At 43.7% G+C, this 13,805-nt stretch overlaps 1 protein-coding gene across 1 annotated transcript in view; it reads left to right on the top strand.

The window, feature by feature from the left end:
* LOC120066462 overlaps nt 1-13,805 on the top strand; it is a 34,642-nt gene that overhangs the window by 18,433 nt on the left and 2,404 nt on the right. The window contains exon 10 of the mRNA XM_039017850.1: nt 2,486-2,680. Coding sequence (XP_038873778.1) covers nt 2,486-2,680 — 195 coding nt within the window. The remainder of the gene's footprint in view (nt 1-2,485; nt 2,681-13,805) is intronic.

The following is a 13,805-nucleotide window of genomic DNA, read 5'->3' as shown; positions in this document are numbered from 1 at the left end:
GTTACCTTACAGACAATACGTAGTTACAAACTGTTACCTTACAGACAATACGTAGTTACAGGCTGTTACCTTACAGACAATACGTAGTTACAAACTGTTACCTTACAGACAATACGTAGTTACAGGCTGTTACCTTACAGACAATACGTAGTTACAGGCTGTTACCTTACAGACAATACGTAGTTACAGGCTGTTACCTTACAGACAATACGTAGTTACAGGCTGTTACCTTACAGACAATACGTAGTTACTGTAAGGCTGTTACCTTACAGACAATACGTAGTTACTGTAAGGCTGTTACCTTACAGACAATACGTAGTTACAGGCTGTTACCGTACAGACAATACGTAGTTACAGGCTGTTACCTTACAGACAATACGTAGTTACAGGCTGTTACCTTACAGACAATACGTAGTTACAGGCTGTTACCTTACAGACAATACGTAGTTACAGGCTGTTACCTTACAGACAATACGTAGTTACAGGCTGTTACCTTACAGACAATACGTAGTTACAGGCTGTTACCTTACAGACAATACGTAGTTACAGGCTGTTACCTTACAGACAATACGTAGTTACAGGCTGTTACCTTACAGACAATACGTAGTTACAGGCTGTTACCGTACAGACAATACGTAGTTACTGTAAGGCTGTTACCTTACAGACAATACGTAGTTACAGGCTGTTACCTTACAGACAATACGTAGTTACAGGCTGTTACCTTACAGACAATACGTAGTTACAGGCTGTTACCTTACAGACAATACGTAGTTACAGGCTGTTACCTTACAGACAATACGTAGTTACAGGCTGTTACCTTACAGACAATACGTAGTTACAGGCTGTTACCTTACAGACAATACGTAGTTACAGGCTGTTACCTTACAGACAATACGTAGTTACAAACTGTTACCTTACAGACAATACGTAGTTACAGGCTGTTACCTTACAGACAATACGTAGTTACAGGCTGTTACCTTACAGACAATACGTAGTTACAGGCTGTTACCTTACAGACAATACGTAGTTACAGGCTGTTACCTTACAGACAATACGTAGTTACAGGCTGTTACCTTACAGACAATACGTAGTTACAGGCGGTTACCTTACAGACAATACGTAGTTACAGGCGGTTACCTTACAGACAATACGTAGTTACAGGCTGTTACCTTACAGACAATACGTAGTTACAGGCTGTTACCTTACAGACAATACGTAGTTACAGGCTGTTACCTTACAGACAATACGTAGTTACAGGCTGTTACCTTACAGACAATACGTAGTTACAGGCTGTTACCTTACAGACAATACGTAGTTACAGGCTGTTACCTTACAGACAATACGTAGTTACAGGCTGTTACCTTACAGACAATACGTAGTTACTGTAAGGCTGTTACCTTACAGACAATACGTAGTTACTGTAAGGCTGTTACCTTACAGACAATACGTAGTTACTGTAAGGCTGTTACCTTACAGACAATACGTAGTTACAGGCTGTTACCTTACAGACAATACGTAGTTACAGGCTGTTACCTTACAGACAATACGTAGTTACAGGCTGTTACCTTACAGACAATACGTAGTTACAGGCTGTTACCTTACAGACAATACGTAGTTACAGGCTGTTACCTTACAGACAATACGTAGTTACAGGCTGTTACCTTACAGACAATACGTAGTTACAGGCTGTTACCTTACAGACAATACGTAGTTACAGGCTGTTACCTTACAGACAATACGTAGTTACAGGCTGTTACCTTACAGACAATACGTAGTTACAGGCTGTTACCTTACAGACAATACATAGTTACAGGCTGTTACCTTACAGACAATACGTAGTTACAGGCTGTTACCTTACAGACAATACGTAGTTACAGGCTGTTACCTTACAGACAATAATTTTGTCATCTGTCTTTTCAACATGTTTTAGTACCTTTCTTTGGAAACACAATTCATTAACATTGCCTTGTCATGGAGGATGGGATATGTTACAGATCCCTGTGTAGGTTATTCTAAAAGTCACATCAGAGGGACAGTTGATGTACATTATATGGCCTGTCTCTTCCTTGTAGTCTGACCAGGTCACGATAGACTGTTCACCATGCATGACCCATTTCCTTGCCATGGATGAAAGCTTTCTGCGTTCTGTAAACTGAAAGTCATGGGTGTTTCACAAGTTGTTGGTTTTCAATGGTAACAAAAGGCTTCCTTTCGCTCAAATTGTTTTGTTTCTCTTTTCCCTTTTAACACTAAATGATGCAGTATGATGATTGGTTGACGTCTGTAGGCTTGGGCCTTCATCTTTGGCTGTCGACAGTCTTTGATGCATAATAGTGTTTTGTTGTGCTGAACAACAAGAAAACTACAGCAACAACCATGTTGACTAATCAGTGATGCCCTCACACGCTTTGAATTTAAAACCAGAATCTATTAAGCCTGCTGTGTCCTGCCTGGTACTCTAACCCTTTAACATTTGCCCTCCCAGGAGGAGAGTGTCCCCACACCAGCCCAGCTAGCGGGGCCGAAGGGGACGTTGTCGGCCAAGGAGACGGTGTCGGCCAAGGAGACGGTGTCGGCCAAGGAGACGGTGTCGGCCAAGGAGGAGACGGACCAGACGCAGGACAACTTTAAGACACGGCGCTCTCAAGCCATCGCAGCTAAAGCGCTGGAAATCGAGAAGGTAAGAGGTCCCACTATCTAATGACTCCCAACTGCTAGCTAATACTCTGCTACTCTGCTAGCTAATACTCTGCTAGCTAATACTCTGCTACTCTGCTAGCTAATACTCTGCTACTCTGCTAGCTAATACTCTGCTACTCTGCTAGCTAATACTCTGCTACTCTGCTAGCTAATACTCTGCTAGCTAATACTCTGCTACTCTGCTAGCTAATACTCTGCTAGCTAATACTCTGCTACTCTGCTAGCTAATACTCTGCTACTCTGCTAGCTAATACTCTGCTAGCTAATACTCTGCTACTCTGCTAGCTAATACTCTGCTAGCTAATACTCTGCTACTCTGCTAGCTAATACTCTGCTAGCTAATTCTCTGCTACTCTGCTAGCTAATACTCTGCTACTCTGCTAGCTAATACTCTGCTAGCTAATACTCTGCTATTCTGCTAGTTAATACTCTGCTAGCTAATAATCTTCTACTCTGCTAGCTAATACTCTGCTAGCTAATAATCTGCTACTCTGCTAGCTAATAATCCGCTACTCTGCTAGCTAATACTCTGCTAGCTAATAATCTTCTACTCTGCTAGCTAATACTCTGCTAGATAATACTCTGCTAGCTAATAATCTGCTACTCTGCTAGCTAATACTCTGCTACTCTGCTAGCTAATACTTTGCTAGCTAATAATCTGCTACTCTGCTAGCTAATACTCTGCTACTCTGCTAGCTAATAATCTGCTACTCTGCTAGCTAATAATCTGCTACTCTGCTAGCTAATACTCTGCTACTCTGCTAGCTAATAATCTGCTACTCTGCTAGCTAATAATCTGCTACTCTGCTAGCTAATACTCTGCTACTCTGCTAGCTAATACTCTGCTAGCTAATAATCTTCTACTCTGCTAGCTAATACTCTGCTACTCTGCCAGCTAATACTCTGCTACTCTGCTAGCTAATACTCTGCTAGCTGTGTGGTAGTGTCGCTATCTCTAGTCCTAGTCCTAAACCTTTCCTCCATTTGGATTAATGGCTCTCTGAAACCCTATTGCATGTATATGGTGTCTCAGGAACATGTTGTTTTCATTTGAGCGAGAGGGAGGATGAGGATGAGTTGGCAGAAAGGACTTCTCAGTGTGCCAGCCCAGGCCTCCCTCTATACACAGACACACTGCATTACACTACCACTTATCTGTTCCTGTTAAACCAGGGCAGGAATGGCCCTGCAGTGTTCAGGCAGGCCACCCACGGTGTGGGTACTTCTTTTGGTATTATGTGAATACACACACACACTCTTACGCACTCTTACGCACAGATAAAACACAAACGCTTACCCTGCCCTTTCTCAACCAGGTCACAGCAGTTGTCGTTAGAGGCACCGGCTTGTAACATCTGTATTGAGATCAGCCAAATGCAGTGTGGAACACCAAGCCAAACTCACCAGACCTAACAGAAACAGGGATGGGTGAGGCTGGGGATGTGGCTGGAGTATAGGGCTAAGGCTGGGGATAGAGATGTGACTGGAGCTGCGGCTGGGGATATATCGGGGCAGACGGGGGGGATAGGGTTTGGAATAGGGTCGTGGCTGGTGCTTTGACTTAGGATGGGGTTGGAGCTGGCATGAGATTCAGACCTACACTGATTTAGTGTGATGGCTCCAGTCCATAGCTGTTTATTTACCTCCACATGGATGGAAGAGGCCGCCTCTTACCACCCCTGAGCCACGAGCACTCATCCCTGTATCCTGTCCTGAGCTTCAGAGGAGGCTGTTGAATGAGCACATTTGCAGTGAGGGATGAGGACTAGAAATAGACTCCATATGATTTGTATACTCATTGGGGTCAGTCGGGTCAATGTTCTTATAGTTTACTGCTTTAGCCTTATGCTTTACTGCTTTAGCCTTACTTACATAACATGTGGATTACGGGCTAGGAAAGCAAATGAGAAAACTGAGACATTTATTTATGCTAAGATCCAGTAACTTCCTCTTGAAATGCTCCTGTGTTACATTAGCGGAATTAAAAAAAAAAAATACAATCAAATCAGTCAGATAACAACCTAGCAGTTGACAATCCTTGATCTCATAAGCCTATATTTAATTGACGGTACTACACTTTTAAGCTTTAGCTTACATATTTTCCACTGATTTTTTTTTTAAAGCATGTTTTTACAACTACTATTAACTTTTTGGTTAGAGAAACGAGATGAAGTATCGTTTCAGCTGAATTTGAATATCGAAACCAAAGTGGCTGGCAGTTCTTTTCTGAAGAGTCCCTCCATTCATAATTTCTATCACTGTAACCTAAACATATACATTTCTCCCCTATTAGTCCCTGAGATGGAGGCTGTGTCCCAAATGGAGCCCTACTCCCTTTATGCTGCTCCAGTCCGGTCTGCAGTCAGCCCAGGCTGATTACGTGGCTGTTTTAATAATGTCCTCTGTGTATCAGGCCCTCCAGTCATTACATCCACTCATTACTCCACTTCCCTTATTAACTCAGGACCTCTCTCTGCCTGCCTGCCTCTCTGCCTGCCTGCCTGCCTCTCTGCCTGCCTGCCTGCCTCTCTGCCTGCCTGCCTCTCTGCCTGCCTGCTTGCCTCTCTGCCTGCCTGCCTGCCTGCCTGTCTCTCTGCCTGCCTGTCTCTCTGCCTGCCTGCCTCTCTGCCTGCCTGCCTCTCTGCCTGCCTGCCTCTCTGCCTGCCTGCCTCTCTGCCTGCCTGCCTCTCTGCCTGCCTGTCTCTCTGCCTGCCTGTCTCTCTGCCTGCCTGCCTCTCTGCCTGCCTGCCTCTCTGCCTGCCTGTCTCTCTGCCTGCCTGCCTCTCTGCCTGCCTGCCTCTCTGCCTGCCTGCCTCTCTGCCTGCCTCTCTGCCTGCCTGTTTGCCTCTGCCTGCCTGTTTGCCTCTGCCTGCCTGCTTGCCTCTGCCTGCCTGCTTGCCTCTCTGCCTGCCTGCTTGCCTCTCTGCCTGCCTGCTTGCCTCTCTGCCTGCCTGCTTGCCTCTCTGCCTGCCTGCTTGCCTCTCTGCCTGCCTGCTTGCCTCTCTGCCTGCCTGCTTGCCTCTCTGCCTGCTTGCCTCTTTGCCTGCTTGCCTCTCTGCCTACCTGCCTCTCTGCCTATCTGCCTCTGCTTGCCTGCCTCTCTGCCTCTACAGACAAAACCCCCAAATCTGTATCCGTTACGCTTACGTGCATAGTGCCTTCAGAAAGTATTCAGGCCCCTTGACTTTTTTCACATTTTGTTACGTCACAGCCGTATTCTAATATTGATTAAATAGTTTTCCCCCCTCATCAATCTACACACAATGCCCCATAATAACAAAGCAAAAAGTTTTTTAGACATTTTGACATAAAAAAGACTCATTACATTTACATAAGTATTCCAACCCTTTACTCAGTACTTTGTTGACGCACCTTTGGCAGCGATTACAACCTCGAGTCTTCTTGGGTATGACGCTACAAGCTTTCTCCCATTCTTCTCTTGCTGATCCTCTCAAGCTCTGTCAGGTTGGATGGGGAGCGATGCTGCACAGCTATTTTCAAGTCTTTAGAGATGTTCTATGCGGTTCAAGTCCAGGTTCTGGCTGGGCCGCTCAATGACAATTAGAGACTTTTCCCGAAGCCACTCCTATGTTTTCTTGGCTGTGTGCTTAAGGTTGTTGTCCCGTTCGGATGGTGAACTTTTGCCCCAGTTTGAGGTCCTGAGTGCTCTGGAGCAGCTTTTCATCAAGGATCTGTCTGTACTTTGCTCCGTTCATCTTTCCCTCGATCCTGACCAGTCTCCCAGTCCCTGCCACTGAAAAACATCCCCACAGCATGATGCTGCCACCACCATGCTTCACCATAGGGGTGGTGCCAGGTTTCTTCCAGACGTGACGCTTGGCTTTCAGGCCAAAGAGTTCAATCTTGGTTTCATCAGACCAGAGAATATTGTTTCTCATGGTCTGAGAGTTTTTAGATGCCTTTAAGGCAAACTCCAAGCGGGCTGTCGTGTGCCTTTTACTGAGGAGTGGCTTCCGTCTGGCCACTCTACCATAAAGGCCTGATAAGTGGAGTGCTGCAATGACGTCCTTCTGGAAGGTTCTCTCATCTCCACAGAGGAACTCTAGAGCTCTGTCAGAGGCACCATCAGGTTCTTGGTCACCTCCCTGACTAAGGCCCTTCTCTCCGATTGCACAGTTTGGCCGGGCGGCCAGCTCTAGGAAGAGTCTTGGTGGTTTCTAACTCCTTCCATTTAAGAATGACGGTGGCCACTGTGTTCTTGGGGACCTTCAATGCTGCAGAAATATTTTGGTACCCTTCCCCAGATCTGTACCTCGATACAATCCTGTCTTGGACAGTTTTTTTCCGACCTCATGGCTTGGTTTATGCTCTGACATGCACTGTCAACTGTGGGACCTTATATAGACAGGTGTGTGCCTTTCCAAATCATGTCCAATCTATTGAATTTACCGCAGGTGGACTCCAATCAAGTTGTAGAAACATCTCAAGGATGGTCAATGGAAATAGAATGCACCTGAGCTCAATTTCAAGTCTCATAGCAAAGGGTCTGATTACTTATGTAAATAAATAGGTGTTTATACATTTGTAAAACATTTCTAAAAACCTGTTTTTCACTTTGTCTTTATTTATTGTGTGTAAATTGCTGAGGATTTTAGATTTTTTAAATCCATTTTAGAATAAGGCTGTAACGTAACAAAATGTGGAACAAGTAAAGGGGTCTGAATACTTTCCAAAGGCACTGTACATGCATGCATACAGACACACAAGCAAGCAAACACACGTACCCCTATAATCCAGACCTCCACGTCTGCTCCAAATGTCCCCCTTCACCTCCTTACTTCCCCACTCTGAAGCCCTCAGCCCTGGCTTCTCAACCCATCCTGTATGGCCCTACCTCCAGTATCAGGTCTGGAGATCGGCCCCTGGCTCCCACCGCTGGGAGGTAGGGAGGAAAGACACACACACACACACACACACACACACACACACACACACACACACACACACACACACACACACACACACACACACACACACACACACACACACACACACAGGTGCAGGTTAAAACTTCCTGTTTTGTGAAGTAACAAGAGACCGCTTCTGTTCTGTGTTCAGAGTAAAGTTTGAGGAAACGCTACTCCCTAAATACTCTGTTATTAATACGCCATGACGCTCTTCCTCACACACATACAGAATTAAGAAAGTTTTTTTGAAGCTGCGGTAATGTCAAGGGAAATCATTAATTTTGAGTTAATTGTTCATCACAAGGCCTTTTCTTTCAAAACTCATTCTCACGCATACTTTTTTTAAGCTTCAAACATGTAGATTAGAAGATTGTATACAGGAACCTAATGAAGTGAACATGTAATCAGTGTCAACACACACTGTCGTTTGGGGAAATATCTTCTGTTTTGAAAGATGGCAAACATAATCTGACTGGTGTTAACAGTTGTTATTTGATTTATTTAAACAGGCAAGTCAGTTAAGAACAAATTCTTATTTACAATGACGCCTACCAAAAGGCAAAAGGCCTCCTGCGGGGACGGGGGCTGGGATTCAAAATAAACATGTAAAAATATACGACAAAACACACTTCATGACAAGAGACACCACAACACTACATAGAGACCAAAAGACAACAACATGGCAAGCAAGGCTGCAACAACTGACAACACAGCATGGCAGCAGCACAAAACATTATTGGGCACAGACCACAGCACAAAGGGCAAGAAGGTAGAGACAACAATACATCACTCGAAGCAGCCACAACTGTCAGTAAGAGTGTTCATGATTGAGTCTTTTGAATGAATAGATTGAGATAAAACTGTCCAGTTTGAGTGTTTGTTGCAGCTCGTTACAGTCGCTTGCTGCAACGAACTGAAAAGAGGAGCGACCCAGGGATGTGTGTGCTTTGGGGACCTTTAACAGAATGTGACTGGTAGAACGAGTGTTGTATGTGGAGGATGAGGGCTGCAGTAGATATCTCAGATAGGGGGGAGTGAGGCCTAAGAGGGTTTTATAAATAAGCATCAACCAGTGTGTCTTGTGACGGGTATACAGAGCTGACCAGTTTACAGAGGAGTATAGAGTGCAGTGATGTTGTCCTATAAGGAGCATTGGTGGCAAATCTAATGGTAAAGGACATCTAGCTGCTCGAGAGTACCCTTACCTAGCTGGTGGGTACTGTGAGATGTGACAACATTCCTTTCGTCACGTTCGTGTTACTTGTTTCTTTATGCATCTTCAAACCTGGAACACAATTTTCTCTCCTTCACAAATAAGCTTACCCTCTCTGAAGGTAAATGAACAAGTTACTCTTATAGCACGGTGTAGTGATCAAATGTATCCTAAGTTCAGCCTGTATTCATTGTTTCCCTATTTGATCAAACTGTTTCAGAATAAAGTAGAAACTGAATAAAGTAGAACGTTTCCTTCTGACCAGGAGACAAAAGTTGTTTAAAGAGGAAGTTGGCCACACGTGTAGTTTTGTCTCTCTCTTCCCTCTGTGGTTGGTGTCAGTCCAACCCTGTCATTATGTGAACCGTTGGCTACGGGTGACATGATGGGCTACACAGCCTACGGACATTAAAGGCTGATCCTGAGATCACATACGTCATGTTATGTGTGGGATTGAGCCTGGGCAGAGTCAGATAAAAAATTTAAAGCAGCACGCACCTTTTGGTCACATGATACCTCGTCGTTCCATGCATTGCTAGAATCCCAAATAGCAACATTCACAAGGGGACGATAGCAGAGGTTTTCTTGTTGTCTTCGCAGTTGTGGTGAAAGCAAAGAAGAAACACGTTCTTCTCTTCCCTTGCTAGCGAGCTTTATAATTAAATAATATGCCCTGGCAAATAGCATTTTACTGGCTAGTGAAACGTTCAAAATTATCCAAGTTTAATGTGCTGCTTGAATGTATTCACTTCCTTATCAGCTAAAAATCAAATGTTATTTTTCCTCAGAGAAAAAAGCACATGGCTACATCTGTTTTTACCTTTTCAAAATAGCCTAGAATCACGTAGTTATTATTTCTAAAAAATAATAAATTTGGGGTAGGAATTCTAAGCCTGCAATTTAGTTTGTTTTATTGTTTGAACAGTCACAAAGATTATATTTGGTTATCAATGCAAAATAGTCTGCTTATTTGATGCAGCATTCTAATGCCAAGCTAAACCAAGCTGGAACAATCTTGAAGTTGTGATTTTTGAAGTTGATTGGGAACCACAACATAATTATTTTGTGAAACAACTTTGTGCCAGAAGAGAATAAGGAGAAAAAACAATTTTCCTGCTTCCATTTGAACCGAGCGAGTGTGGTACAATATAGAGCCCCTGCCACTGGGCAATGAATTGTTTGCTCCGTCACAATGTTTTGAGTGAAGCAAAACTCTTGTCGAAAGCAACAACGGCAGGACTATGTACTACAAAGAGCCTCCCATTTTGTGACAAAACGATATTCATATACTGCGTTTCCCCCTTAGCGTGCCGAGCCTCTGAAGCATCAGTCTCGAAGGATAACATCTCCCACATTCAGGATATTTCTGTCAGTGTCATATTTCAGAAATTTTTACAGTATTTGTTTGTTTTGTTGTACTTTGTCCTGAGCATGTGTTTGTGATTAGTTTTACAAATAAGACCACTTACAGTGAGCCCAAAAAATATTGGGACAGTGACCATTTTGTTGTTGTTTTGGCTCTAAACTGCAGCACTTTGGTTAATGCCTTTCTTGGGTAAACGTTTTCAATTTGAGTGCCGATTTTACTCTAGTATCTTGTAGAATTGACTCTCTAGAATCTAACCCTCGTATGTGTTCTATAATCTTATCTACATCTGCAACACACCTCTGCAGGTCATTGCAGTTCTGCTCCAGTTCGGAGAGCAGCCTACAGGCCTGCACAATGTGGGTTAGGGATGCGGGAATGAGCAGATAACTGGCTGTGTTAACTGCCTCAGCATGCTGCAGCTAGCTGAGCTGAGGGGATTTTCAGGGCAATGGAGAGACTGAGTGAGAGAGCTAAAACGATGGGATGGACTGAAAGATGGGGAGAGAGAGAGAGAGAGAACGTGGGAGACCTTGAGACGTTTGGAGGCTGGAGGCACAAACTGCATTTATTTGAATTTACTCTTAATTAGCAGCTAGATACAGCAGAGAAGAGACTCCTCATTTCGTCTCTTTCAGGAGAGTATGGTGGAGTGTGTATAATTTCAGTTGACCCTTCAAATACCTCAGGTTGTAGCAGGTGTGACAGGTCTTATGCAGGAATTCCCAGTTGAATGTGGATTCACTGATACCATATAAGTCCTTGTCTAAAAGATCAGTTTAGACTACTGAGTTAATGAGCAAAACCTTAGAATATGTGCTTGATACGCCCTGTGTATATTTGTTTTATTTTATATAATAGGGTGAACTTTCCCATGCGTCTTGGCCTATTTTCATCCTCATTGTTTCAGGTTAGACATACTATTATTCCCCTGACCTTTGAAAGTACTGTGGTTCTCCATGACTTGACTTGGCCCACCCAACTGAAGTCTCTCCTACTGTTTGGCCATTGAGCCCTCAGCCCTGTGCTAGTGGCCATTGTTTAGATGTTGTAGTGTTAAGAACCTACTACTAACCTTCTACCTTCTGTCCTGTTCTACTAAGCTAACATATGGAATTGTTTTAAGATGGTCATACCAACGATCTTTTAGCTATTAGATGTTTCTATTTTTTAAATTTTTGGACCCCTTTAGATAGATAAGAAAGAAAAAAGAAAACAAATATTTGATCAATTGAATTTGGCCTTACTGAACCTTTTTAGATAAAACAATACTAAATATATTCACGTCACAAAATAATTGATTAAAACACAGTTTTGCAATGAAGGTCTACAGTAGCCTCAGCAGCACATTTGTGGCCTGCTGGAGGTCAATTTTCAGGGCTCTGGCAGTGCTCCTCCTTGCACAAAGGCAGAGGTAGCGGTCCTGCTGCTGGGTTGTTGCCCTCCTACGGCCTCCTCCACGTCTCCTGATGTACTGGCCTGTCTCCTGGTAGCGCCTCCATGCTCTGGACACTACGCTGACAGACACAGCAAACCTTCTTGCTACAGCTCGCATTGATGTGCCATCCTGGATGAGCTGCACTACCTGAGCCACTTGTGTGGGTTGTAGACTCCGTCTCATGCTACCACTAGAGTGAAAGCACCACCAGCATTCAAAAGTGACCAAAACATCAGCCAGGAAGCATAGGAACTGAGAAGTGGTCTGTGGTCACCATCTGCAGAACCACTCCTTTATTGGGGGTGTCTTGCTAATTGCCTATAATTTCCACCTTTTGTCTATTCCATTTGCACAACAGCATGTGAAATGTATTGTCAATCAGTGTTGCTTCCTAAGTGGACAGTTTGATTTCACAGAAGTGTGATTGACCATGGAGTTACATTGTGTTGTTTAAGTGTTCCCTTTATTTTTTTGAGCAGTGTATTTTACCACTGGAAAGAACAGTTGCCACTAATACATTTTTTGGGGGGGGAACTACTGTACATACAGTAACTTCTTTAGTGACTTAGAAATACTTCTATCTCCATAATGTTGAATTAAGCCAGTGTTTTAGTTATTGTAATTCTTTCAGGGAGTCAATCGCCAACGAAGACGTCGTTCAAAGCTCACACAGTGTGGGCTAACGGTTTCATTGGTTTTAAAAGCTCACACAGTGTGGGCTAAAGGTTTCATTGGTTTTAAAAGCCCACACAGTGTGGGCTAAAGGTTTCATTGGTTTTAAAAGCTCACACAGTGTGGGCTGAAGGTTTCATTGGTTTTAAAAGCTCACACAGTGTGGGCTAACGGTTTCATTGGTGTTAAAAGCTCACACAGTGTGGGCTGAAGGTTTCATTGGTTTTAAAAGCTCACACAGTGTGGGTTGAAGGTTTCATTGGTGTTAAAAGCTCACACAGTGTGGGCTAAAGGTTTCATTGGTTTTAAAAGCTCACACAGTGTGGGCTAAAGGTTTCATTGGTTTTAAAAGCTCACACAGTGTGGGCTGAAGGTTTCATTGGTTTTAAAAGCTCACACAGTGTGGGCTAACGGTTTCATTGGTTTTAAAAGCTCACACAGTGTGGGCTAAAGGTTTCATTGGTTTTAAAAGCTCACACAGTGTGGGCTAACGGTTTCATTGGTTTTAAAAGCTCACACAGTGTGGGCTAAAGGTTTCATTGGTTTTAAAAGCTCACACAGTGTGGGCTAAAGGTTTCATTGGTTTTAAAAGCCCACACAGTGTGGGCTAACGGTTTCATTGGTTTTAAAAGCCCACACAGTGTGGGCTAACGGTTTCATTGGTTTTAAAAGCTCACACAGTGTGGGCTAAATGGTTTCATTGGTTTTAAAAGCTCACACAGTGTGGGCTAACGGTTTCATTGGTTTTAAAAGCTCACACAGTGTGGGCTGAAGGTTTCATTGGTTTTAAAAGCTCACACAGTGTGGGCTAACGGTTTCATTGGTTTTAAAAGCTCACACAGTGTGGGCTAACGGTTTCATTGGTTTTAAAAGCTCACACAGTGTGGGCTAAAGGTTTCATTGGTTTTAAAAGCTCACACAGTGTGGGCTAACGGTTTCATTGGTTTTAAAAGCTCACACAGTGTGGGCTGAAGGTCTCATTGGTTTTAAAAGCTCACACAGTGTGGGCTAAAGGTTTCATTGGTTTTAAAAGCTCACACAGTGTGGGCTGAAGGTTTCATTGGTTTTAAAAGCTCACACAGTGTGGGCTGAAGGTTTCATTGGTTTTAAAAGCTCACACAGTGTGGGCTGAAGGTTTCATTGGTGTTAAAAGCTCACACAGTGTGGGCTAACGGTTTCATTGGTGTTAAAAGCAACAGTAAAGCTTAGCCTGCCGCTAGCAGGCTCCAGTCAACTTTCATGGAGGGTTTTTGTTTGGCTCTGATGTCCCACTAGGGTGGGGCGAGAATAGGGGGCTTGGCAGGATTATATTAGCTGAACCCTTGTCCCAGACTGCTCTCTATGCCCTTGTGCCCTCCTTCATAGGACACTTTTATAGGGAACTTCATGGGGCACTTATTAGGGGACTTCAGAGGAGGCTTGGCAATAGGAGTTGAACTCTAGAGCTGAACCCATGTCCCAGACTGCTCCCTCTCTTTGTGAGGGCAC

This window comes from Salvelinus namaycush, chromosome 21 (genome assembly GCF_016432855.1).
Source record: "Salvelinus namaycush isolate Seneca chromosome 21, SaNama_1.0, whole genome shotgun sequence".
Classification (NCBI taxonomy): Eukaryota; Metazoa; Chordata; class Actinopteri; order Salmoniformes; family Salmonidae; genus Salvelinus; species Salvelinus namaycush.
Note: the sequence above shows the minus strand (reverse complement) of the source record. Positions and strands in the feature narration are given on the sequence as shown.